Source organism: Hoplias malabaricus, chromosome 8, assembly GCF_029633855.1.
Source record: "Hoplias malabaricus isolate fHopMal1 chromosome 8, fHopMal1.hap1, whole genome shotgun sequence".
Classification (NCBI taxonomy): domain Eukaryota; kingdom Metazoa; phylum Chordata; class Actinopteri; order Characiformes; family Erythrinidae; genus Hoplias; species Hoplias malabaricus.
Genome location: NC_089807.1, coordinates 3288321 through 3315525, shown reverse-complemented (window position 1 = coordinate 3315525; position 27205 = coordinate 3288321). Strand labels below are relative to the sequence as shown.

Here is a 27205-nt window from a genome sequence, read left to right as displayed (position 1 = left end):
CGATGTATAAAACTACTCCACAGCTATGGGTGGGACGTCATTTCCTGCCGGTTACCTAGGAACCACACAACGCAGCAGCAGCGTTGAGAGAAATAGCTTGTGCTATTTCAGAGATTAAATATGATTCTTCAAATGGCCTGAGATAATTTTCAACACATCTTTCACGGCGAAAGTGGAGGCCGGGGTGCTGGAGGCTTATCTAAGCTCCAACAGGCCGATTAACATCCGTTTTTATTCTAATATTAAATCTTAAACCTGAGCTAACGCGGCTAACGGCAGCAGCGATGTTTATTTACCTCAGTAAGAAGGTAACGCTCGTTAGCTCATTTTCACCTTAGTCTATCTGCCAAATAATGTCGTAGCAGTTTTAAACGCACTGTTTTATCTTAGAAGAGCTAGACGGACAGTTGCTTGCGGATAGTCTAGCTAAATTAACGTGTCAATATTTTAAATGTAATTCATTATACACCATAAAGCCTATATTTATGGCAGTTGAAACACAATACACTCCAGGGTTCTTACTAATCTAGCTATTTAGCTAACAATAATTGTTAGAATCTGTAGTCTATCTCTATCCTACAAAGTTTAGCTACAGTACAAATGACAGTGCTGTACAAAAGTTTCTTCATTTCCAGTCAAAATTGCCTTTAGTTTCAATTCATTAATGTTTCAGCTATAGGAAGGAAAAAGCAAGCAGTATATTTTTTAACAAAAGCAATGCTTATGGAAGCAGCCGATTCATTATTGAATATGCCCAGCTTTTGCCTATATTAAAGTTAAAAAAGAACCATATTAAGTTAAAATCAAGTTTTAGATCTGGTTAACATATGTGGTGGTATTTATACCCTAAAAGATGTTTAATGAGTGAAATATCAGTCAATGCCATGGTTCAGCATTTCTGCTTTACAACTACAGTATTCCAAAATCAATCGTAAAGTGGCAGATTCAGACAGTCGTTGTTTCTAATGTCATAAACCTAAGGAACCAATCAGCTTGCAGGGCTGTGTTTAGAGTTGCAGGCAGAGGAGTGAGTGGAGAGGCGTGGACTAATTGCGTATTCAGATCGCATTATGAGTGTATGCAATACATTTAAGGCATGAGTAAAAAATAAAAAATATTCCTAGGAAATGTGTCTAAAAGTGTCATGTTAAAGGGAATTTCCCATGGTTTTTTGTTTTTAAATTGCAAGGATTGCAAAGACACCTCTAGGTGTGTTCAGATCTGATCAGTGCAATGTAATTTTTTTCCTCTCTCTCGAAGATGAAATGCTCAAGGGGACAGTTAAGGTTCCCTAATAGGTCTGGCATGGTTATTGTGTGTCCTAATTTCTCTATAGTACTTTTTGGTTTTGAAATTTCCTATTTGGTGACTTATTATTTTTCTTGTGTTTACTACTGAAAAAAGATGACTAATTGGTATTTGAAGGCTCTCTATTGACTTGGAATTCTCTGAGATTTGTCCAGTATTGTTCGTATCTTTGGTCAGTAAAACAGGATTTTATGAGGAAATTATGTGTATTAATACTTTTTGTCCCTAGATTGCAGTCCCCAACAACATCCGACTTAAGTGTGTGTCTTGGAACAAAAATCAGGGATTCATTGCCTGTGGAGGGGAAGAAGGCCTCCTGAAGGTCCTGAAGTTAGAAAGCCAAACAGGTAAAAAACAAAACAAACAAACAAACAAAAAAAAACCAACACAGCTCCAGGGACCTGGAGGTTCTGGGTTCGAGTCCCGCTCCGGGTGACTGTCTGTGAGGGGTTTGGTGTGTTCTCTCTGTGTCTGCGTGAGTTTCCTCCGGGTGACTGTCTGTGAGGAGTGTGGTGTGTTCTCCCTGTGTCTGCGTGGGTTTCCTCCGGGTGACTGTCTGTGAGGAGTGTGGTGTGTTCTCCCTGTGTCCGCGTGGGTTTCCTCCTGGTGCTCCGGTTTCCTCCCACAGTCCAAAAACACACGTTGGTAGGTGGATTGATGACTCAAAAGTGTCCATAGGTGTGAGTGTGTGTGTGTTGCCCTGTGAAGGACTGGCACCCCGCCTTGCGCCCAATGATTCCAGGTAGGCTCTGGACCCACCGCGACCCTGAACTGGATAAGCAGTTACAGATAATGAATGAATGAACAACATTGGGCTTTCTAGTGGCTTGTACAATGAAAGCTGCACATGTACCAGAATAGCTTAGAATATTCTCAATATTAAAAGCATGTTAAGAAAGATGTTATGATTTTGAGAAAATAAGGAAAAAGCACTGTGCTAGCAAAACTAAATGTGAAGTATACGGTTATAATTGGTTACACAATGGTAGCAGGAGCCGGGTAGTACAGAGGAAAATCTGTTCCACATCAAAACAGGTGAATCTGATCTACTGCACATTCTATTTATTTACCTGTTTTATTAAAGGGTCCATATCACAGAAAAATGTATTATCCTCATGTTATGTATTTGGAATTTTTATTTGTGTAATATTCAGCCTCCAGTAGATCGGTGTTTGCCTTGGAATGCTTTTTGAATAGAACACAATACAGTGCAGTCAGTGAAAACAATTCTGTTTTACATGCATCAATGGTAAAAGCCCAAAGATAGATGTTTAATATACAGGCACTTTAATTAAACTTGAATCAGTATTGATCTGTTGCCATTCCTGTCCATCCCAGATGATGCAAAACTGAAGGGTCTTGCTGCTCCCAGTAACCTGTCCATGAACCAGACCCTCGAAGGACACAGTGGTAAGACAATACATCTTCATATTTATTGAACTGAGATAACATTAAGCCTGTTAGCCTGTCTGACACAAAAAAATTGTTAAACTGATGGAAAAACCTTGACCAATAGGTCCTGAGCAGGCGTATGAGCATAATGAGCCTAAGGTTCTCAAAGCCAAGTGTGGGCTAAAGGAGTGTAAAGCCCTTTAGTCCTCTGGACTGGTGTGGCACTTATGATCCAGAGGGTAATCCCTTAGTCAGTACTGCCATTAAATCCTCATAACAATCTTCCGACTTTAGTGTAAAGACTTGTCAAACACTGCAGCAAAGCAGGACAATCTCCATATTATTAGGGTTTGTTTTTAGGAGCATAATATTTTCTTATAAATATATAATGTACTTTACAAATAACTTTTGCTTTGTTTCCTTATATTTTTGCATATGTTTTCTGATGCTATGCAGGTGCTGTGCAGGTAGTGACATGGAATGAGCAATACCAGAAATTGACTACCAGTGACCAGAATGGCCTCATCATTGTCTGGATGCTCTACAAGGGTGAGTGTGTCTTTATGTAAAGCCTACCTTGAACCAGCTTTAACTTGTCAGGAGGTGTTAGATCAGGTTTAGTAAGATGTATTGTCGTATCCTTTGAAATTCGCTGTATGTTTGAGTGTTTACTGTGCCGTTTGTTGGACAGGTTCCTGGTACGAGGAGATGATTAATAACAGGAATAAGTCAGTGGTGAGGAGTATGAGCTGGAATGCAGATGGTGAGAAGATATGCATTGTGTATGAAGACGGCGCTGTTATTGTAGGATCAGTGGATGGTGAGTTTTTTTCACTGATGTACCATCAGGTACACCATCTTATGATTTCCAGACACTGTCCTATGTTTTATACTATAGTCATAGTGACATATAATTGTGTACCCTTTACAGTGCAGAAATCTAACTCTTTTGAGGCCTGTGTGTCTCTCGATGTTGTAGGTAACAGGATCTGGGGGAAGGAGCTGAAGGGGATACAGCTGGCTCATGTGGCCTGGTCTCCAGACAGTAAGATCCTGCTGTTTGGAATGGCTAATGGAGAGATCCACATCTATGACAACCAGGGAAATTTTATTGTGAGTACATACAGCGTTAACTTGTAATGAGAGCTGTCTGTGCCCCCTCCAGAGCCTGCCTTGTGCCCAGTGATCCCGGGTAGGCTCCGCAACCCTGAACTGGAAAAGAGGTTACAGACAATGAATGAATGGATAAGAGCTTCCTGTGAACTGTGGTGTAAATAAGTAGTTTTATAGGCTATGTTTACATAACCTGGTTAAAAGAAGCTCAAATAAAGCTAAATAAAATGTGGGTTTTTCCCCACACATTCAGATAAATAGATATATATGAACTGATTTCTTGATTTAACTGAATGGCCTTTATACCAAGCAATACTTAAGCAATACTTAATAAATCCAGAAACGTAATAGAGATTCAGGGTATGGATTGCTGTACTGCATGTTTACAGTTCTAGAGTAGTGTGTTGATTAGTGTGGTGAGTGTGCCATACCTGTGTTTGATTTGATTGTTAATTTAAATTGTTAAATTTTTGTACTCTGTTTTTTTATGATTTAATATGCCACTGTTTTAATGCTAGACTTTTTTTTTTTTTAAAGATGAGATGAGATTACTGGAATTCTCTGAAGCTGCTTTGTGACAACATCAGTTGTTATAAGCGCTGTACAGATAAATTTGATATGATTTGGTTTGAGATGAAGACATGATTTTGACAAGTGTTTGTGTTCCCTTCAGATGAAGATGACCTTACATTGCCTGATGAATGTGACTGGCCCTCTTAGTATTGCTGGGATCCACTGGTACGCCGGAACAGAGGGATACGTTGAGCCTGACTGCCCCTGTCTTGCTATCTGCTACGACAATGGCCGTTGCCAGGTCATGCGATATGAGAACGATGACAGTGAGTGGACAGATAGAAAGAATTGTGTTTTCTCTTTTTAAAAATCGTTTTGTTTTTGCAGTAGTCAAACTGGTTATAATTATATACTCTCTCAGGTCCAATGCACAATTGTATACATGCAAATAAGCCAAACCAGTACAATAGGAAGGACAACTTGAAACAACTTGGAATTGTACAGCAACTATTTAGTCAAAAGGGATCTAGAATTTTTATATTCATTATTCAGTGCATTATTCAGTGCATGGAAGCCTTTTTCTCTTCACTCTTTCTTTGTGTTTGTGTGTGTGTGCGTGTGCGTGTGCGTGTGCGTGCGCACAGATCCAGTTATAATTGAGACTGGTATGAATGTTGCCAGTATCCAGTGGAACCACTGTGGGAGTGTACTTGCTATAGCAGGATCTCTGAGGAGCATTGGAGGTGACAAAGATCTAAACGTTCTGAACTTCTACACACCGTTTGGAGAGGTGAACAGAAAGTACAATCTTAGAATTAGAACTAGCTGTGTCTGTCTGTTTGTTTGTTTGTTTGTTGTTAAAATGGCAGTTCATCCCATACAGATGTATATCCCTCTGAGTTAAAGCTGATCTTGTGCACTTTAAAGCCATTGGTATTTTTTTCATTCACATGTGCATAAGACAATTGAATAAATGTATTTTGGTGGTCATTTGTCTTAATGCAGTATTGGCTGCTTGTTTGTGCATTTGTCTCTGCGGTTTTGCCTCATGTTTTTGTTGCTAAATACATATACATATGTTTAATATTTTTCTTCACTACACCACATGTGTCTCTGATATGCTGTAAATATTTAAATAATTATACAATAAGAGCATATGGCATAATACATAATTTTTTCCTGTTTGTGATCTTGTTCCATGATCTTCTGTTCAGCACCTTCGCACTCTAAAAGTTCCTGGGAAGCAGATCACTGCTGTATCATGGGAAGGTGGAGGGCTGAGGATAGGCCTGGCTGTAGATTCCTTCATATACTTTGCCAACATTAGACCTGATTATAAGGTAATTTCCACAGACACATCTAGGGGAGCATTTTTCAGGGTCATTTCCAAGATCTTATAATGAAAATTATATGGATAGACATGAGGAAATACAGATCGGCACGGTGGGGCAGCAGGTAGTGTCGCAGTCACACAGCTTCAGGGGCCTGGAGGTTGTGGGTTCGATTGCCGCTCCGGCTGACTGTCTGTGAGGAGTTGGTGTGTTCTCCCCGTGTCCGTGTGGGTTTCCTCCGGGTGCTCCTGTTTCCTCCCACAGTCCAAAAACACACGTTGGTAGGTGAATTGGCGACTCAAAAGTGTCCGTAGGTGTGAGTGTGTGAGTGTGTGAGTGAATGTGTGAGTGTGTGAGTGAATGTGTGAGCGTGTGTTGCCCTGTGAAGGACTGGCGCCCCCTCCAAGGGTGTATTCCCGCCTTGCGCCCAATGATTCCAGGTAGGCTCTGGACCCACCGCGACCCTGAACTGGATAAGGGTTACAGATAATGAATGAATGAATGAGGAAATCCAGCTTAATTGTGTATAGTAGCACTGACTACTACACAACAAATTGCTTTTGTACTTTCTAAACCAACACAGCATCTGTTCTGATCAGTAATTTCTGTCAAATACAAACAAACATATTTGAGTGATCCCTTGAGTATAAAAGCCATATAACAGTTGAGGTGGTGTTAGACGTATAAAGTTATGGTTTGTATGGTCTGCTACCTCACAATTTCTATTGCTTAATTAGTCGTATGTTTGACAGCTGTCTCGATGGAGAAACAGTTAGGTTACGTCCTTTAGTGTAAATATGTGTCTAGATGTTTTTTTTTCCAAAAATTGCAGCACCAGTGGCCCAAGCTGTGTGGAAATGTTCATAAGCAGATTGAGACATAGCTCAAAAGTACAGTAAGGTCTTTATCTCACTAATACATTGGCAATACATTGGTAAAGTTCCCTTGTCTGGGACCCACTAAGCTATAATACCAAGGATCTGAAAGCAACAGGAAGGAAGGTGAACACTGAAAGTTATGCGTACGTTACTCAACGTGAAAATATAGAGGGACACTCTGTGTTGGGCCATTTAGGGCTGTATTGGTTTTATAATTATATAGGTTATATTAGTAGTAAATGTTTGATTATTTGGTTGATTAATCTGTACATTAAAAAGTGACTTAACTGAAATGTAAAAAAAAAAGGATTTCAAAGATTAGTAAGAATGCATTACTCGGAATAAATACATAAATAAATTACACACACAATAAGCTACATTGTGTAAATGATTGTATAAGCAATTGTCATTCCTAAATGTAATACACCAGCTATGTATTCAGTTCAAAGCTGTTTTTCTTTATCTGTCTGTGTCTTTTTTTTACAGTGGGGTTACTGTTCAAACACAGTGGTGTATGCATACACTCGACCAGACAGGATGGAGTACAGTGTGGTCTTCTGGGACACAAAGAACAATGAGAAGTTTGTGAAGTATGTGAAAAGCCTGATGTCAGTCACCACCTGTGGAGATTTCTGTATTCTAGCCACCAAAGCTGATGATTCCCACCCACAGGTAAGCATAAAACTCCTTGGGTGCTTTAGCTTATCATTGATCACTGTTTTCAAAGACAAGCAGGTTATTAGGCACAGGTTCATAAGTCTAGTAAGGATCTAATGGTAAACTGTTTTAGATGTTTTTTTACATAATATTCCTCATATTTCTCCAACAATATATGGTGTTCACTGAAAGGAGGATGCAGACCCAGAGGCTGGAGCAGCAACGGTAAGAGGACACCTTTCCGAATAAGCATTTTATTTATCTATATATAGTTTACATTCTTCTAAAATTGTATTTGCTGAGCTAATATGACAAGTTATTAAAATCATTGTGTTCATCCGTTCATGGAAAAAAGTTTTTAACAAACTACATTGCTTTGTTAACAATTTTTTGTTTTTTAACAATTTTGGATACATACAAAATATGTACATTGGCCTGTGACATAAATTATTAATTCATTCATTTATTATCTGTAAGCGCTTATCCAGTTCAAGGTCGCGGTGGGTCCAGAGTCTACCTGGAATCATTGGGCGCAAGGCGGGAATGCACCCTGGAGGGGGCGCCAGTCCTTCACAGGGCAACACACACACACACACACACCTACGGACACTTTTTGAGTCACCAATTAACCTACCAACGTGTGTTTTTGGACTGTGGGAGGAAACCAGAGCACCCGGAGGAAACTCACGCGGACACAGGGAGAACACACCACACTCCTCACAGACAGTCACCCGGAGGAAACCCACACAGACACAGGGAGAACACACCACACTCCTCACAGACAGTCACCCGGAGAAAACTCACGCGGACACAGGAAGAACACACCACACTCCTCACAGACAGTCACCTGGAGGAAACCCACGCAGACACAGGGAGAACACACCACACTCCTCACAGACAGTCACCCGGAGGAAACCCACGCAGACACAGGGAGAACACACCACACTCCTCACAGACAGTCACCCAGAGGAAACTCACGTGGACACAGGGAGAACACACCACACTCCTCACAGACAGTCACCCAGAGGAAACTCACGTGGACACAGGGAGAACACACCACACTCCTCACAGACAGTCACCCAGAGGAAACCCACGCAGACACAGGGAGAACACACCACACTCCTCACAGACAGTCACCCGGAGGAAACCCACGCAGACACAGGGAGAACACACCACACTCCTCACAGACAGTCACCCGGAGGAAACCCACGCAGACACAGGGAGAACACACCACGCTCCTCACAGACAGTCACCCGGAGCGGGAATCAAACCCACAACCTCCAGGCCCCTGGAGCAGTGTGACTGTGACACTACCTGCTGTGCCACCGTGCCGCCCGTGACATAAATGAATACATCCAAAATACTTTGATAACAGGTATTATCAGATTCAATCAAAAGTGAGCTCAAATGCTTTTCTTACAGGGAGTGGTGAAGTTACAGGACATAGAGGTATCCTTTTGGCATGACAGTGAGGTCATGTAGTGTTAGAACTCTGTCCCAAGTGTTTTATATGTTGTTCTTTGTCTATATTCACTAAAACTAAAAAAGTAGCATTTCATTATTTTACCACAGAGTGAGAGATATACTAAACAACAATGCCAAACTGACTGGCTGTGGGAGTTAGAGGTATTATTCATTGCTTCTAATGAAATCAGTCAGTATTTAAGAAAACATGTAGTGTTTCTGAAGGTTAAGCTGAGTCACTTTACTGCAGTATCTAAACAAGGACTTGCAGGAGTTAATGAAAATGTACTGTATCCCTGTCCAAGAGTGTCAGAATCATTCACAGGAACAGAACAGGGTGAGAAAAGTATTAGCAGCAGCTATGATGTTATATACTGATTAGAAATAGGTCTATGGTATCATTTGGAAATAACTGCAGTAAGTTAATGTTTTATATATTTATTTCTGCAGTATGTGTTGGTGTTGTGTAACTCCATTGGAACTCCCTTGGACTCCAAATACATTGACATTGGTAGGTGAAACAAGACTTTTTTATTTCATAGTTGTGTCAAGTTAATGAACAAATAATAACAAATTATTAACAACTTAAATTATAACGTTTTTTTAATGCTGTTTATATGTTTTACTAGTTCGAGCATCTGAAATATCCATAGCCCTAACATGAAGTAACACAAATGTCTATTGATGTATCTTTAATCTTCATTTGAGAAGTGGTGTCCTACTGTGGTAAAATAACTTGATCACATGAGCTGCAGTCTAACCAAAGTCTGTCCACTTTTTGCTAGTGGACTGGAAAGTGTGTGTTGTGTCCCATGGTCTCCTGAGCCAGATCTCCCACTGTCTCCCTCACTGAGTTCACACTGATCTCTCATAGGCATCCTGCTAAATTCCTCTCTCTGCCCTCAGTCCACATCTGTGGAAAGACCCTTTGGTTTACTTACTTGCTTAGCTTTTCTGTGGGATAGCCATGAGTGACTGCAGTTGGTCAATGTATAAAGCAGGAGAATATGCTGTATCCAAAGGGAGAGACTATGTTTGCTTGTCAGGTTTATTTATGCCTGAAGTCTGAGGGTTTCCCACTGCTGAATGGAGTTGAGTCTTGCTGTGTCTGGCTACTTTGTCACCACTGCCTCGTTTGTTTGTACAAGGTCATACCCAGGAGGACAGCTAAAAAAAATCTAACAATCACAGATTGCCTATGCTTAATTTAAAAAGTAGTGTTTTTGTTATAGCTATATTAGTGAAAAATGAAGAAAGAAGAAGAAGAAACACAGTGCTTCTCTGCATTTGACTCATCTGTGGCAGTAAACACACAAACACAAACTAGTGAGCAATACCTCACACACACTAGGGGCAGTGAACACACACACAACCGGAGCAGGGTGCTGCCAACCCTGTTCCTCGGCACCCAGGGAACAATTTGGGGGTTAGGTGCTTTGCTCAAGGGCACTTTAGGCGTACATTTTCATTTGCCGGTCCTGGGAACCGGCTACTCTCCTGTCTTAAGCTCACTTCTCTAACCTCAAGGCCACGGTGGCCCCCAAGGTAGCCTTGGCCTCTTCATCACAATGTTTTTGTGACTTTCATTCAGTAACCACTCAGTAACATTATTTTCATTGTGTGAATGCACTTCAGCCAGGGATGCTGAGGGAGGAGACAGTCCAGTTCCTTCACTCTCCCAATTTCACCCAATTTTCCTGCCAGCTGTGGAGATCAAACTGGCAACTTTCCAGTCCCAAGTCTGCTTCTCTAGTCATTAGCCCATAGCACACACAGAGGTCTCGCATGTGCACAGTTGGTTGGAGTCTACGAAATCTCTATCATTACGGAAATCACTGCTATGTTTTGCTGGTAATTGGAGAATCAAATTCTATCCATCCATTATCTGTAACCCTTATCCAGTTCAGGGTCACGGTGGGTCCAGAGCCTACCTGGAATCATTGGGTGCAAGGCTGGAATACACCCTGGAGGGGGCGCCAGTCCTTCACAGAGCAACACACATTCACTCACACACTCGCACCTACTTTTGAGTCGCCAATCCACCTACCAACGTGTATTTTTGTTGAATTTAGGGTTATTATATATATATATATATATATATATATATATATATATATATACATCCAGCTGTAAATTCCAGTGGCTGGAAATAACTTTTACTTAACCAAGAGAGCTATTGATGGACCTTGCCATATAAAAGCTATATTTGAATGAGAGAACTAGAGTCTCAGAATCTCAGAAGAGCAGCTTTGGTTCAGGTTTGACCTACAGATGTTTAGAAGGTTCAATATATATATAAAATTTTTTAAAACACTGTTGTATGCAAAATATTTCTTGCACCTGGTCAAATTCCATGTTTTGTAGATAGTGAAAATAAGCAGAGACAATTCATGACATATATTATTTTATGTTTTATTATTTTCCAGTATATTAAACGGTACAAAAATGTGGACGTAAAATATTTACATGAATGTAGAGGGTGTTGATATATTTTCACTTGATTTATACATGATTTATTCATGTCCTGTGTACAGTACAATTTATTGTATTTGGCCAGTGGTAATAATGATTGTTTATCTTTCACAGACCCTCTGTTTGTGACCATGACAAAAACCCACGTGATTGCTGCGTCAAAAGAAGCCTTTTATGCCTGGCAGTACCGTGTGGCCAAAAAACTCACAGCCCTGGAGATCAACCAGGTCGCCAAGATCAGGAAAGAGGGCAGAGAAAGGTGAGAGGCAAACATCAAAGGTCACCTCAAGCTTTGAGCCATAAAGCCGTGATGAGGATCCAGTTTAGCTGTGTGAATGGACACAATGGAGACGCAAGGTTTTTTTCATGTGGGATTTAGTAGCTTGTGATGTCCTCTTCATAGTTGTGTGTGAAGATATTTTAACCATATATAAACAGAGTGTAGTACATGTTTTTTTTCTTTTTGGGCACCGCAGCGCAAGTACAACACAATATCAACCCCCTCTCTCTCTCTTTTCTGCAGAGTTTACCACATCGATGACAATCCGAGTGGAACCACAAATGGGATGCTAGACTTTGCCAAAGCCTTCACAGTGAGTGGCCCCTCACACACATAGTTGTTGCCAGAAACACTCGTATGTTAGTGAGAAGGACACACACCCCCAAACACCAGTGGCTGTTTCATAATCATGTCAAAGGATTAGTGGGAAAAACACTCACTACAGGAAACTCACTTCACAACATGAGTATACCAAGCTTCTTTTCAGACACTATTTTGACAAATTAAGCTACTAGATTAATTTCCCATACATTTACAAAGGTGTACAGTATTAAAAAAAAAACAAAATTCAATCCCCATAGAGAATACACACACACTGTGCCTCCATGACAACTGATCTGGCTTTACCCTGCCCCAGCGCACCTAATGTTGTCTGGAGAAAGAAAGGAAGCCCATGTGCCGCTTCTAGAGGCTTAAGTGGGCGAGATAGTCTGTAAAGTCAGGAGACTGTAGCAAGTTGCAGGAAACTAACGTTTCCTTTAGTAATTGTAACGCAGTCATGGATGCATGAGTTTTATTGGTGAGTAGTCATATACTTTGTAACATTACAAAAATCCCCCTGAGAAATTAATTTAATCCCAAAAAAGTGGGGAATGCACTTGTAGGCAGTGTGTTTATTGAGGTGAGAGACGTAAATGTATTGCTAACTCTTATTGATTCTGTGGCAGACCTGGTCTCGCATAAGCCAAATTTAGTCCTGCCCCAGATCAAACCCAACAGAAGAACATGGCAGATCATTTTTAAAAATCTCTCAAATGACAAAAGCTTTCATCAATCCCTAACATTCATCATTAAACATACAGATGGTTGATAGAAAAAAGTATGAAAAAGAGTGGACAGAATCTTAATATGTGCCTTTATTATTATTTGTTTTCCAGGCAACCAGAGATCCCATCTGTTGCATCACAGCATCTGACAAAACCCTTGTAGTAGTATGTCTAAACTTCTTTTATGTTTAACATTTTCACTGCTTTTTTCTGAGTAACGTTTGTATGTGGTTACTCTCTGTGCTTATTAATAAAGTATTATTCTTAATGAAGTGTGTTTGTTTGCATTTAACTTAGCAGTAAGATTCCATGAATAATGCTGTGTTTCAGTGTCGCGAGTCTGGGATTTTGCAGAAGTACAGCCTGCCAAACATCAGTCTTCTACAGAAGTATTCGTTGAGCTACAGAGCTTACCAGCTCTCTCTCAACTGCAACTCCAGGTACTTATGTACTCATTCATTCATTCATTCATTCATTCATTCAATCATTATCTTTAACCGCTTATCCAGTTCAGGGTCGCGGTGCTTATGTACTCAGTATTAAAAAACAAAAAGAAACTAAAGAGAGGTGTTTATGTAGGTGAATAAAGTCAGCATTTACAGATAAAATGCTGGAAACATAAAACAAATAAATATTGATGTTAATTATGAAAAAATATTTTATTGGATTTTTGCTGTTGGCAAAAGGAGAATAACTTAAAATTGAAGCTGTGTGCAGTGTCATATAATGTTATTTTCTTCTCTTTCTGCAGTCGCCTGGCTATAATAGATATGACAGGAGTCTTGACGTTTTTTGACATAGAGTCACGGGGTCCCTCTGGAGACGCAGAAGGAGGGGCTTCAGCTGGAGACCCCTCTAAATTTGAGCGCAAGGACGTGTGGGATATGAAATGGGCCAACGACAATCCTGACCTGTTTGCCATGATGGAAAAGACCAGAATGTATGTCTTCAGGAACCTGGATCCAGAGGTGAGAAAAGGGAAAAGTAATATAAAGATAAGAAATGAAAAGATAACACAACTATTTCTAATTCTTAATGATGCAAACCTACACATTTTAACTGTTTCTGTTTAGAACACATTAATTTTTTTCAGCATAATGTTAACCTCCAGTATGTAACTGATTGTGCAACATATACAAAAATGTCCCCTTTACATAGTGCTGCTACATATAGGGCATAGGGCTTAAAGGGCTGAAAGATGAGTCGTATTCATATTGAAAATTCAATAGCAAAGAGTGCAATTTTCAGATGGCAAGAGCTGTTCATTTAATGTCTAGTGTGCGTTATAAAGACCAGTGTGTTAAGTTTAAATGGGGACATTAAGTTGATAAACTGAGCTGGACCATCAGAAGCAAACAAACTCCTGATAAAGACTGGCCTAAATTATAACCTGTCACTTCTGTGTTCAAAAATGAAAGTCTTATCTTCTTAGTCCTCTTGGATATCACCACAGACCTGGACCTTAATTAGTAGAAAATTATTACAGTGTAAATCGTAGTTGAAAGATTGGTAAGAAAAATTGCAATTATATATTGTCCCCAAATCATTCGGCCCTTTCATTCATTCATTCATTCATTATCTGTAACCCTTATCCAGTTCAGGGTCGAGGTGGGTCCAGAGCCTACCTGGAATCATTGGGAGCAAGGCGGGAATACACCCTGGAGGGGGCGCCAGTCCTTCACAGGGCAACACAGACACACACACACACACACACACACATTCACACCTACGGACACTTTTTTTTGAGCCGCCAGTCCACCTGCATAGTTTAAGTACTGTGTTTATGGTTTGAGATTAAAATAGCTTTAAATTGTAACTGCTTAAAATAGTAAAAATAATAAAAACAATTGTTGTTTATTACTTTTGACTGTGCACAAATTCACGGAGCTCAGATTTGAGAACAACCACTCCACTTGCAGAGTGCAAACACCTTCTTTGATTTTTCTTAGTTGGAAATTGAAAATTCTATGTCAGTTCTAATTGGGTGTAATCAGACATATACAGAAATTATGTAACAAATGTAGAACCAGCCAGACAGTGCAGTCCTGTGTGAGGGTGGAGTCACAGCTGGTCCTTTTAAAATCTTTAAAAATCCACAGGTTTTTTCAGTGAACCATTTTTCTAACCATGGCCTAGACCACCTACAGCTTCAGTTTACTGTGGGCATTACAAACCAACGGGAGGAAATACCTGCCTTTATTGCTGTTAAATATGGGGCTTATACATTTAACTTCCATGTTAATAATCTTAAGCTTTGTATTTATTGTGTTTTATGGGTTTACTTCGTGTTTTTATCTTGCTTATTTCTAATATAGGAACCAATTCAAACATCTGGTTTCATCTGTAACTTTGAAGATTTGGAAATCAAGTCTGTGCTTTTGGATGAGATTATGAAGGTATGAACTTTATATGTAGGGGTAAAACAAAAAACAAAAACAAAGTCTTTCTTCTGGTGGCATTTGTTAATGTTTTTTTTTTTTTAATCCATATTTCCATTGCTGATATCAGCCTGATTGATCCCTGTTTCAGGATCCGGAGCGGCCGAACAAAGATTACCTGATCAACTTTGAGATCCGTTCTCTGCGGGACAGTAGAGCACTGATAGAGAAAGTAGGAATAGAGGATGCCTCTCAGTTCATCGAGGACAACCCTCACCCTCGCCTTTGGTAATGTGGATGCATAAAATACAAGAAATACAATTCATTCACAGTGGTTCGGAGTTTTGGTATTTTCCAGTCATAAAGAAAACCCTCTCGTCTGGTGTGTATGTTTGTGTGAGTGTGTAATTTTGCAGTCAGTCAGGAGACTTTCCCACACACTGGCCTATGAGTCTGTGTGTGAACATGTGTGTTTAAGTGTGTGTGTCTGTGTGCTGAGTTCATGGCTGTGATGCACATGTCACTGTTTGTTTACTCTTCTCTCAGTGGTGAGACACACCAGTGAATTTCAGCCTGTTTATGGTCTCCATGACGTCTGTTTTATGGATCTTTGACGTGAGACGCTGGACATTCTCAGCTTTTTTATGATCTGAGTTACAGAAATCTGAACACTCCATAGGAACCTACTATGAAGGACAGTCCATTACAGATACACCACATTACATGTAGGTGATACAAAAAATATAACGTCATGAAACTTGAAGACATTTTCACAGCACATGTGGTAGGACCCAAATACCTGAGACCACATTTACAATATGTGATTTTTAAATTTAAATATGATTTCTAGAACATAGCAGCACGGTGGCGCAGCAGGTAGTGTCGCAGTCACACAGCTCCAGGGGCCTGGATGTAGTGGGTTCCATTCCCGCTCCGGGTGAATGTCTGAGAGGAGTGTGGAGTGTTCTCCCTGTGTCTGCGTGGGTTTCCTCCGGGTGAATGTCTGTGAGGAGTTGGTGTGTTCTCCCTGTGTCTACGTGGGTTTCCTCCGGGTGACTGTCTGTGAGGAGTGTGGTGTGTTCTCCCTGTGTCTGCGTGGGTTTCCTCCGGGTGAATGTCTGTGAGGAGTTGGTGTGTTCTCCCTGTGTCTACGTGGGTTTCCTCCGGGTGACTGTCTGTGAGGAGTGTGGTGTGTTCTCCCTGTGTCCGTGTGGGTTTCCTCCGGGTGAATGTCTGTTAGGAGTTGGTGTGTTCTCCCTGTGTCTGCGTGGGTTTCCTCCGGGTGACTGTCTGTGAGGAGTGTGGTGTGTTCTCCCTGTGTCCGTGTGGGTTTCCTCCGGGTGAATGTCTGTTAGGAGTTGGTGTGTTCTCCTTGTGTCTAAGTGGGTTTCCTCCGGGTGCTCCGGTTTCCTCCCACAGTCCAAAAAACACACATTGGTAGGTGGATTGGCGACTCAAAAGTGTCCGTAGGTGTGTGTGTGTGTGTGTGTGTGCGTTGCCCTGTGAAGGACTGGCCCCCCCTCCAGGGTGTATTCCCGCCTTGCGCCCAATGATTCCAGGTAGGCTCTGGACCCACCGCGACCCTGAACTGGATAAGGGTTACAGATAATGAATGAATGAATGAATTTCTAGAACATGAGTGTTTTAAACTCTGGTCCTAGAGGGCCTGTGTCCAACACAGTTTGGTGACAACGCTGTTTGAACATTTAAGCAAATTATAGGACACCAACCAAATTATTTTTGCAGTCCTTGGGTTGACACATTGTTATTCTTAAAGTGTGATGTATATTTGTAAAAATCCGATTGTTTTGGAGTGTGATACACTCTATTGAAACTGGTGTTCAGACTCACGTGGATTTGCAAGAAAAAAATCAAAGGTAAGAAAACCAGTGGAAAGATAGTGGCATAATGGACTGCCATTCAGTCAGCTACTCGTTACTGTCTATGCAGTCCATACAGTAACTACACACAGGTTACTGTTGCTGTTGTTGTTTACATCTGTTTGGCCCTGGAACCTGTAAAAACAGAGAGATGATGCATCTAATGTACTGGGAATGTGTGATCTGTGTTAGAGTGTGTTTGGAAGTGTCGGAGGCTATTGAGAATTCCCTCACTCTGAAGTTCTGGTCTTATCGACACTTCTCACAGAGAACGGAGGAATTTCAGAATGTTCTGGCAAAAAAAGAAACTCCTCAATGCACAGTCTGAGTGCAGCCTGAAGGAACCAACCAAAAGACACACAGGAAGCTCCATGTCCACATTCTGCTGCATTGTACGGATCGGTTTAGGCACGAAGGCTCAGAAATTGTTCTGGGGATGGATTATAATCATCAATATATTTTAATACTTTTATTTATAGTCTATCTCCTGCTATTTTGGCACATTTTATATACATTCTCAGTTTACTTTTTATTACAGAGTTGCCCTGAGATTCCTTTTTCCAAAGAATCATGTCCATTATAAACAGATGTTTGAAAAAACATGAGAGGGAAAGTTGAGAGGAAACTATAATTAAATGTAATGAAGACATATGTTTTGAGTGGATCTGTGGTAGGAAGTGAGTTGAGCTCAGTTTGCAGCAGTACATGCCCAGCTATGGACTGTCTCTTCAGGGATCCTAGTGACCGTGAGTAGGAAAAGATTTACTTTTATGTGCTCTGCATGTCCAGGATGATCTCCCAAGTCTGTACAGGAGAGAATCACTAATTTCTCACAAATAATATACTTAATTAAGCATGTGAGAAGACAGAGAAGAGTTCCATTGTGGCTCTTTCCGGAGTTCACCCTGAGTTCAGAGGTATGACAGACCTGTTCATAAGCACATTCGGGCCCTTTTCATATCACTGTGTGCTGTTGACCTTGTTTTCTGCTAAACATATTGTTCTGTCCGCTCTAAAGCAAAGAAATCCATAGCACAACCGACACTGTTGTTCAGAGGTCAACATTGTGGAGTAAAATATTTCTCCAGCAACGAATGTTCTTTTGTGTTAACATGCTGTAAATTCTTCTCATGGTCATAAAGTACAATTCCAAACAGTCACGTAACGCATTTGGGAAAAGTCATTAAACAGCTTAAACACAAACTTGAGTTACATATGTCAGGGTAGGTGTCAGGTTAAGTCATGTCTACTTACAAGTACAAATTTGTTATGGATTTAAAATGTCAAAGAATTAAGAAAGTGGTAAGTGCAAATTGTATTTTATTTGTTTAGGTATTAATAAAACACTCTTTTGTGTTTTTCCCAATGTTTTTTAGGCGTCTGCTAGCAGAGGCAGCACTGCAGAAGCTGGAGCTAAAGACGGCTGAGCAGGCATTTGTGCGCTGTAAGGATTATCAGGGCATAGAGTTTGTAAAGAGGCTGGGTAACCTGCAGAGCGAAGCCATGAAGCAGGCTGAGGTGGCGGCTTACTTCAGCCGCTTTGAGGAGGCTGAGAGGATGTACCTGGACATGGACCGCAGGTATAACTGGGCACGCCTTATACAAATGTTCAGTGGAACCCCCACATCTCACTGAATTTCTGAAAGATCATATTTAAAGTTTAAAGCAAAAGACAGACTAAGCCTACTGTGTAGCAGCTTCTGAGACCTTTATTATTAGGTCTATGCCTAATATTTATTTCTCTGTTCCAGGGACTTGGCGATCAGTCTGAGGATAAAGCTGGGTGACTGGTTCCGGGTGCTCCAGCTGTTGAGAACGGGATCAGGAGAAGGCGATGACGCTCTACAGGAACAAGCCTACAATGCCATTGGAGATTACTTTGCTGACAGACAAAAATGGTACAGTAAGAAACAGCTGAATATGAGGAAATACTAATTCCAGGGGGACAGAAATCAGAGCTGGACAATTGTTATAATTGTATTATAAATGTTCAATTCACAAAACTACGTGCTGAGTACGTTGTAAGGGTGCAGTCAACCTTAGCATCCACAAGCACAGGAACTGATGTTATGTAAGACTCTGTTTCGGGATCATTTTGGTACACTTTAAAAAGCTATAGCTCAAAAATTCAATCAAAATGCAGCACAGAAAAAATAAATAAATAAAGGTTAAAATTCAGCTGAGTAAAATATAGATTCCTTTACTCATTACTGCAGTTTAACTACATGTTTTACTATTCTAAAGTGCAAATTCATCAGTATTTTACCAATGTACATGTATTTGAATAAATGTAGCTTTCCAATTACTTAATTACTTTCCAATTAATAATTACTTACTTTCCAATTCTCTGTAAATATTCTAAGTGTTTTCTAACTTTGTGTTGATTAGGCTGAATGCAGTGCAGTACTACCTACAGGGCCGTAACCAGGAGAGACTTGCGGAGTGTTACTACATGCTCGAAGACTATGAAGGACTAGAGAGACTAGCTAGCTCTCTGCCAGAGAACCACAAACTGCTACCGGTATGATCAGTGTTTCATGTCTTGAAGTTAGAGATGCATGAACACTGATACTGGTATCGGGTATTTCCCAGATATGGTGTTCATTTCCTCGTAATTGAAATCGCAACGAGGCATGCATTTTGTCTAGTGCATGTTGCTGCCCAAATGAGCAGACAACTCAAAATGTCGCCGATCTGGAATCATTTCACAAACAGTGATGGCAACCTATGTCCTTGAACAAGGTGGGGTTTCCTTCTGCCAAAGTTTATTTTCCTAAACAAAAGTGTTTTATTTAAGAACTACACTATTACACAACACTCCTGATTGTTTAATTCTAAGTAAGTATCGGCAAGTACAAAGATACACATACTTATACTCATACTTGGTTAGGAAAACATGGTACTTATGCATCCCTACTGGACGTTGTACTTTGTCTTTTCTTTTTTTTTAAGCAGATTATCATGTTATTTTGTATAGATGCTTACACTAGTAAATTTGAACTACAACTAAAGCTAATGTAGGCTGTCTAAACAGGCAAAATAACATCAGAGTGTTGTGTTTACTGGAGTATATGTATAATTGTGTTTAGGACATTGGACAGATGTTTGTGACTGTGGGAATGTGTGAACAGGCAGTAAGTTCCTATCTCAGGTGCAGTCAACCCAAAGCAGCAGTGGATGCCTGTGTGCATCTAAACCAGGTAAGAATAATCAGACATTGGTAGATATAGATATATGTAAGAATGGGGTTGAGATCAGGACTCAGGTTCCTAAGACTATTTTGTTTTTTAGAACACTGTATTGTGTATGTAGCCTGATAGTTTTGAACTAAGAATGGACACTTTTCTGTTCCGTGGCCTACAGCCTTGTAGCTGAACTGTTGTTGCTTCTAGATATTTTCATTTAAAAGTAACATCACTCAGTTTATGAAGGCAGTGAGAGAGAAATGTATCAAACTGACTTGTCGGAAAAGTCTCATCCCACAGCAGTGCCACCCTAAAAGCCTGTAATCTCATTGTACAGACAATGTGCTAATGCCACACACAAGAGCTAAGACCTCTAATAATAAACAAAGACAGCCCTACTTCCTACTTACTTTAGAGACCAGATGTCTGTGATTTTTACCCTCTCTCTGACTTAACACTGCCTTCCGTCCTCTCCTCCCAGCTGATAGAGGATGGAGCATAATGACACACTACTATCTCTAGATATGTATGTCATTAGACTCACAATAGATTAATTGGTCCAGCGTCATTCAGCAGATGTTGGTGATCACAGGCTGGCGCTGCTGTCCCTAGCAGCAGTAGTATACTTTTGGAGATCATGTTTTTCAATGTTTTTTCCAATAGGACATTTTATAAGCCCAGTACCTGTTATTATCATTTGTATCATTGGTATTATCTTTTTATAATATCTATGCTAATCTTTCAGATTCATTTCCTTTTTTAATATGACTTTTTTCATGGATTACTAAGTGCATGTGTATTTTTCAGTGGAATAAGGCTGTAGAACTGGCTAAAAACCACAACATGAAGGAGATTGGCCCTCTGTTGTCCAAGTATGCTTCTCATCTGTTGGAGAAGAATAAAACTCTGGAAGCAGTGGAGCTCTATAGAAAAGCTCACCACTTCCTGGACGCTGCCAAGCTCATGTTTAAGGTGAGAGAGTGGAACTTATTGCTTGAGAACATTTACTGCATTTAAAGGAACACTGTAGCATTTCTACCTTAAAATGACAGCTTCTAAATGATTGTGTTGTTCCACGGAGCTGTAATAGGGAGAATAGAGCCTCTGTGGTGGCTACGTCGGGTCCTCAGGTGGTTTACTGAACTAAGCAACTTCTAAATCATGGAGTGGAGGACTAGCGAGAAATGTATAACCCTTTATGGCACATACCTCCTAGCTACAAGAAAAGTCTAGCTTGGTATTCCCAGTGCAGACATTATATGGCAGTGAGAATGAGCAGCGCCGTACAAGAGCTAGACTGAATTTACACAGTAGAGCGAGCTGAAACAGACATTAAGACACAAGTTAGTGCAGTAAGTATTTGTTGCTCTTTTTTCATGTGTTGAGGCGCTAGTTAGTGATAGTTTTGTTGAGGTTTTGAAGTGTTATTAATCAGTTTTTGAGAGTTACTGAGCAGTGAGCCAGGGTTTGCAGCTGCTAGCTTTAGCCAGATTAGCTCACTTTTTCATGTTAGATATCGATTCTGTTGATAAATACTTTTCTCTGGTTGCTGTGTTGATAAAATGGCTAAAATTACACTTTGTGTCGGTGGAACCCAAGCTTTGATAACGACAAAGTGTTAGAATCAGGTTTTTGAGACTTACTGATGAATGAGGGTGAGTGGTAGCGCCTGCTAACTTTAGCCAGATTAGCTCACGTTTTAGCGTTGGACGTTCTGGTAATAAGTGTGAGTTGCTGTGGTTATAACGGCTAGAGTACCACCTCAGTTAAGCTTTATGCTTGTAATAAAATGGTCCAGTGTGTGTGTATATTCAATATATTAATTTTATCATGTAGTCAACATAATTTTATTTGATTACACACATTCTCCCGGCTCAATTATCACCTGAAGCCCAGAGAGCCATTCGCAATCTCTGTAAACAGCACAGAGAGAGAGAGAGAGAGAGAGAGAATGTGTGTTTGTCACAAAACAAACAAGCCAACATATTGATGTTACTTCTATTTTTTACTTAAGGGGAATTTAATTCTTAATAAGAATAATCAGGTGAGTATTTCCCCTTACGGTTTTTCAACAACTGGAGACTAATTAGAAAAAAGTTAAATGGGGAATGAAAGCATGCACAAAGACCCAACATTATTAAATGCTCTTGTATAGTCTAATTTGCCTGTGCAGTTGCCTGTGAACCGATGGATATGATCTATTTTTTGTGCAGATTGCGGATGAGGAAGCAAAGAAGCGGACTAGGCCTCTGCGAGTGAAGAAGCTGTATGTGCTTGCTGCCCTGCTGGTGGAAAACTACCACGCTCAGGTCAAAAACTCTCAGCAAAGCAAAGCCAAGGGCAAAAAGTCAGAGGTACTGCTTTCCACCTAGTCTCATGATTCCACTCTAGTGATTTCTTTAAAACTGTTAGTTTATATGCTTACATGTTTAGCTATAAATAGATTTAATCATCAATACTTTATCTTTTATAGAGTATATAATACAAAGGCAGTAAATGCTCAGAACCATCAACCCTTGGACTTGATTTTTGAATCCTGTGGCCAGCTTCCTTTTAACCCCACCGTCATTAGAGATAAAGGGGGTTATTTGTAATACATGTGTGTATTTTACAGGCCACATCGGCTCTGGCTGGCCTACTGGAAGAAGATGCCTCCACATCAGACAGTCGTATTGTGGATAAAGCATGGCGTGGAGCGGAAGCTTATCATTTCTTCCTTCTGGCTCAAAGACAGCTCTATGATGGCAATGTAGAGGCGTCCATGAACACAGGTATTACAACCTAACTTAAAAATTGTTCTTTCAAGAATATCATTAACGCAACATGAGACCAGATGCACAGGAACACATGAAAATGTGACCATGACACAGAACACATGACAATTATCAACATGTTATAGGGCAGAACATGGTGAAACTTCCAGTAGTGTTGCTGCCACACAGCTCCAGTGTCCAGGGGTTGTGGATTTAAACCTCACCGCAGGTCACTGTCTCTGAGGAGTTTAATGTGTATTCTGTGTTCTCCATGTTGGAGTGTTATGTGTTCTCGCTGTGTCCGAATGGGTTTCCTCTGGGTGCTCTAGTTTCCTCCCACAGTTCAAATACACGTTGTTGTGAATGTGTGAATGACGGAGTGAGTGTATTATGCCCTGTGACTGCCACCCTGAACTGTGTGTGTTCCTGCCTTGCACCTGGTGATTCCAGGTTGGCTCCAGACCCACTGTGACCCTGAACATTTTCTTGATCTGTTGATTTTGTGTTAGAACACTTCCACAAAACTTTTTAAGTAGAAGTGGTGTCTGTGTGTGTGCCTGACCTCTGTCTGTAAACATGTGGTATTAAATCAACTGGGTAAAATACTTTTGTCAGAGACACACACTCTGTCCTTGCATTTACGCTGAAGACCTCCATGTCCATAAAATTACAGGCTTAGACAAATAAAACGCAACATAAAATGTGTTGGCTGACCACCTGTAGAAGTGAGGCATGTGTATGAGTGTGTTCCTGAGTGTGTGTGTGTACGCGCAAGTGCAAGAAAAGCCTTGTTTATGCATCTCCTTTGGGCTTTCTTTTTTTCTGTGACGCAGAAGATGATGATATCTATCGTCATCCTATGCTATGGGTATTTAGCTTTCTCTAAACATGTACCTGCAGCTGTTGTGGTTGTGTGACGTTCTTCCACTGTTTCCCAGCTTTAAATGAACCAGAAAGCCATTTCACAGAGGATCTTTTGGAAAAGCTGTGTTCTAATCATTTTCAGATTGAAACAATATATTGGATTTCATTCATTCATTCATTATCTGTAACCCTTATCCAGTTCAGGGTCGCGGTGGGTCCAGAGCCTACCTGGATTCATTGGGCGCAAGGCGAGAATACACCCTGGAGGGGGCGCCAGTCCTTCACAGGGCAACACAGACACACACACATTCACTCACACACTCACACCTACGGACACTTTTGAGTCACCAATCCACCTACCAACGTGTGTTTTTGGACTGTGGGAGGAAACCGGAGCACCCAGAGGAAACCCACGCGGACACAGAGAGAACGCATCACACTCCTCACAGACAGTCACCCGGAGGAAACCCACGCAGACACAGGGAGAACACACCACACTCCTCACAGACAGTCACCTGGAGGAAACCCACACAGACACAGGTAGAACACACCACACTCCTCACAGACAGTCACCCGGAGGAAACCCACGCAGACACAGGGAGAACACACCACACTCCTCAGACAGTCACCCGGAGGAAACCCACGCAGACACAGGGAGAACACACCACACTCCTCAGACAGTCACCCGGAGGAAACCCACGCAGACACAGGGAGAACACACCACACCATCTGTGCCTCAGTCACCTGGAGCGGGAATCGAACCCACAACCTCCAGGCCCTTGGAGCTGTGTGACTGGGACACTACCTGCTGCACCACCGTGCCGCCCTTATATTAGTTTTGATTTTGTTAATCCTTATTTAAACTGTTCAGTTTTTGCAGGTAGTGTTCGTCCGTAACTCAAAAAGAGAAAAGGTTTGCCCAGTCGTATTCACAATTTTCTCTTATTCCCTCCATCTTCTGGGAATGTTTAGTTGATGAAACATTTCTGTGATGATTTGATGGGATATACCCATGAGAGCATTAGTGAGGTCAGGCACTGATGTTGAACGATTAGCTCTGGATCACAAACACAGCGTTATGACTTTAGACTCATGTGCGGTTGCTCTACACCATCATTTGTTAGGAAATCATTTGCACTTTTAAATCTTCTTCAGGACATTTAATAAACATCTAAAATGTTATGCTATATATGCTATAAAAACTGCTCTCTCCACTTCTCCATCACTTGCCTGCAGCTCTAAAGCTGTGTTCTGCAAGCTGACAGGGATTGTTCCTTAGGTTTGTGACGTATGAAACCCATTTAATATGTGTTTTGAACTGTGAATACTTTCTACACACAATGGACAAAACCATGTTAGCTGTGAGTGTTCTGTTGTTTCTTTACCACTGTTTTATTCTGCAGCATAACAAGCCCAGTAGTAGCTTTTTGTGTTATTTATATTTTATTACCTCTTTCTTCAGCTCTACACCTGCGGGACTATGAAGATATAATCCCTGCAGTGGAGATCTACTCTCTGTTGGCCATCTGTGCCTCGGCCAGTCGCGCGTTTGGTACCTGTTCTCGTGCCTTCATTAAGTTGGAGTCTCTAGAGAGTCTGTCCCCGGAGCAGAGGCAGCTGTATGAGGACCTGGCTTTGGAGATCTTCACCAAACACAGCCCTAAAGATGGACGCAAGAGCCAGATGGACAGCACAGACGACAGGTGACCACATACTACCAGTCATTATTAGATAAGGAATCAAAGCAATAAAGACTTCAGGGAAAGCTATGTCAGTATCCTTCATAGTCATCCTTCGATTGCCTGATGGGTGAAACGCAACGTGACAGCCACTCTCATTAAAATCAGGTTCCAGCACGTTGCGGTCCGTCATGCACGTGGCAGGTCTGTCCTGGCTCTCGACTCAAATTAACAGGAAGTCGATGCCTACCAGTGTACTCCAGTTCTTGCTGTTCACCGTTCCGTTTCTAAAAATGACAAGGGCACACATAAAACCTTTAATAACGTTACGTACCAATTTTCTGCTTAAAATCTGCACTTTAAACGGAACGAGTTACAAGTGAGAAGTAAATAGAAAATGGAGAATGGACTTCGACATCATCGTGTATGCTCTGGGACTTTGGGTTTACTAGAAGTTTCTGCAGTCGGCTCCACAGCGGTGATTCTGATTAGGCATTAAAGGATTTTCATTAAATCCCTTCCAGAGTTTTGCAATTTACTCCAGCAACTTACACAACACAGCGGAAATGTACATAAGGAATAAGCCTCACTGCGTGTCCGATAATTAGTGAATTCAACTATTTTAACCTTAATAATGCACCCATTGTGGACACAGATGCTTAGTTTTCCAAACACAACTCGAGAGAGCCGCTGATCATGAGCATAATGTCAGTCAATGGCCTTCACTTCAGAAGAAATGTTGGATGAATCTGTGCCTAAAATAGTAGCAATGTATTTTCTGTAAAGTGCCGTGTGTTGAACTTCATCCTCCTGTTTCTTTCTGTCTCTGTTCCAGTGCGGAGGGCAAGCTCCCGACCTGTATAGTGACGGGCCGAACCATTTCAGATTATCAGTTCTGGATGTGTGGCATGTGCAAACACTGTGCACATGAACAGGACATCACAAACCACAACTTCTGCCCTCTCTGCCACTCCTCTCTGACCTGACACCGCTTTACTGTCTTTGTCCATGATTTTTTTTTTCCTAATCACACACCCCTCAGCCTCTTTCTTTGTCCGTATTTTATTCTTTTTTTATATGCAGCCGGAACTCTCACCAGCACTTTGTGACCTCCAGCAGAGTTCGTGTTATTCTGCAGTTATTGGAACACTTGAAATTACACGCGTAAAGCAGTCAGGCTTGTTATAAAGAGGCCTTATAATGCGGATGATTCGGAAACAGTCCTGTAATCCACTCACTTACAGTTTGCAAGGCTGTTTTTACTGGCTCTCGTTTGGACAGTTGGTTGGTAGTACTTACATCAGAACACAAAACGTGGACTGAATACGCACTTTTATTAATTCCATTACATTATTATCCTTATATTTCCGATTGATATGCATCCATGCTTTCTTTTAAAATGTTACTCCTACTTTACATCATTGGCATTTTATACTCGGAGATATTCAGCATTTCTTTACTGCGGCCGTGTGCTGCTCTGCTTGTGTAAAGTGTGAATGAACAGCTACTTTACTGTGTTCAACCTGTTGCTGTTGCAGAATCTCTACCGTTCATGAAAACATTCTTAGAAAAGGGACCACGCTAGTCGTCAACAAAATTAAACATGTATATTGTGTGTAAAATATTTTTTTCTGTTTTGTAGAATAACTAAATAAAATGAACAATGATCACACTGTCTTCGCTGTATAAATGCATATTTACACTGATTCTAATTTGAATACATTCAAAGGTTACACTCATTTTAAGAAGTCAATACTCATCAACAATGGCTTGTGTTTGATTTAACTTCATCAGATGTAGAACCAATGTGTGGCGATGATGATGTGAAGGTCTGGGCTTCTTTTTTTTTTTTTTTTTGTGAACTTCACATGGACACATTCAGTCATTCATTCATTATCTGTAAGCGCTTATCTAGTTCAAGGTCGCGGTGGGTCCAGAAGGCTACCTGGAATCATTGGGCGCAAGGCGGGAATACACCCTGGAGGGGGCGCCAGTCCTTCACAGGGTGACAC

At 40.9% G+C, this 27205-nt stretch overlaps 1 protein-coding gene across 3 annotated transcripts; it reads left to right on the top strand.

Moving 5' to 3' along the window:
* Nucleotides 1–61: 61 nt before the first annotated feature.
* On the top strand, nucleotides 62–26856 carry wdr35 (WD repeat domain 35). Of its 3 annotated transcripts, XM_066679815.1 has the most exons (31): nucleotides 62–308; nucleotides 1538–1655; nucleotides 2647–2718; nucleotides 3157–3249; nucleotides 3392–3520; nucleotides 3680–3813; nucleotides 4487–4652; nucleotides 4971–5116; nucleotides 5541–5666; nucleotides 7022–7207; nucleotides 7385–7417; nucleotides 8615–8641; nucleotides 8765–8818; nucleotides 8907–8993; nucleotides 9107–9167; nucleotides 11243–11387; nucleotides 11652–11721; nucleotides 12566–12619; nucleotides 12785–12894; nucleotides 13206–13422; nucleotides 14770–14850; nucleotides 14984–15120; nucleotides 18089–18292; nucleotides 18464–18610; nucleotides 19101–19233; nucleotides 19802–19912; nucleotides 20705–20869; nucleotides 22111–22251; nucleotides 22512–22668; nucleotides 24977–25217; nucleotides 26029–26856. In XM_066679815.1, the coding sequence occupies exons 1-31, from the start codon at nucleotides 285–287 to the stop codon at nucleotides 26177–26179; spliced, it is 3720 nt and encodes a 1239-aa protein (XP_066535912.1). In that variant the 5' UTR covers nucleotides 62–284; the 3' UTR covers nucleotides 26180–26856. The 3 variants fall into 3 exon arrangements, with proteins under 3 accessions (XP_066535912.1, XP_066535913.1, XP_066535914.1); XM_066679816.1 differs by lacking the exon at nucleotides 8615–8641; XM_066679817.1 differs by lacking the exons at nucleotides 8615–8641; nucleotides 8765–8818; nucleotides 8907–8993.
* Nucleotides 26857–27205: the final 349 nt, after the last annotated feature.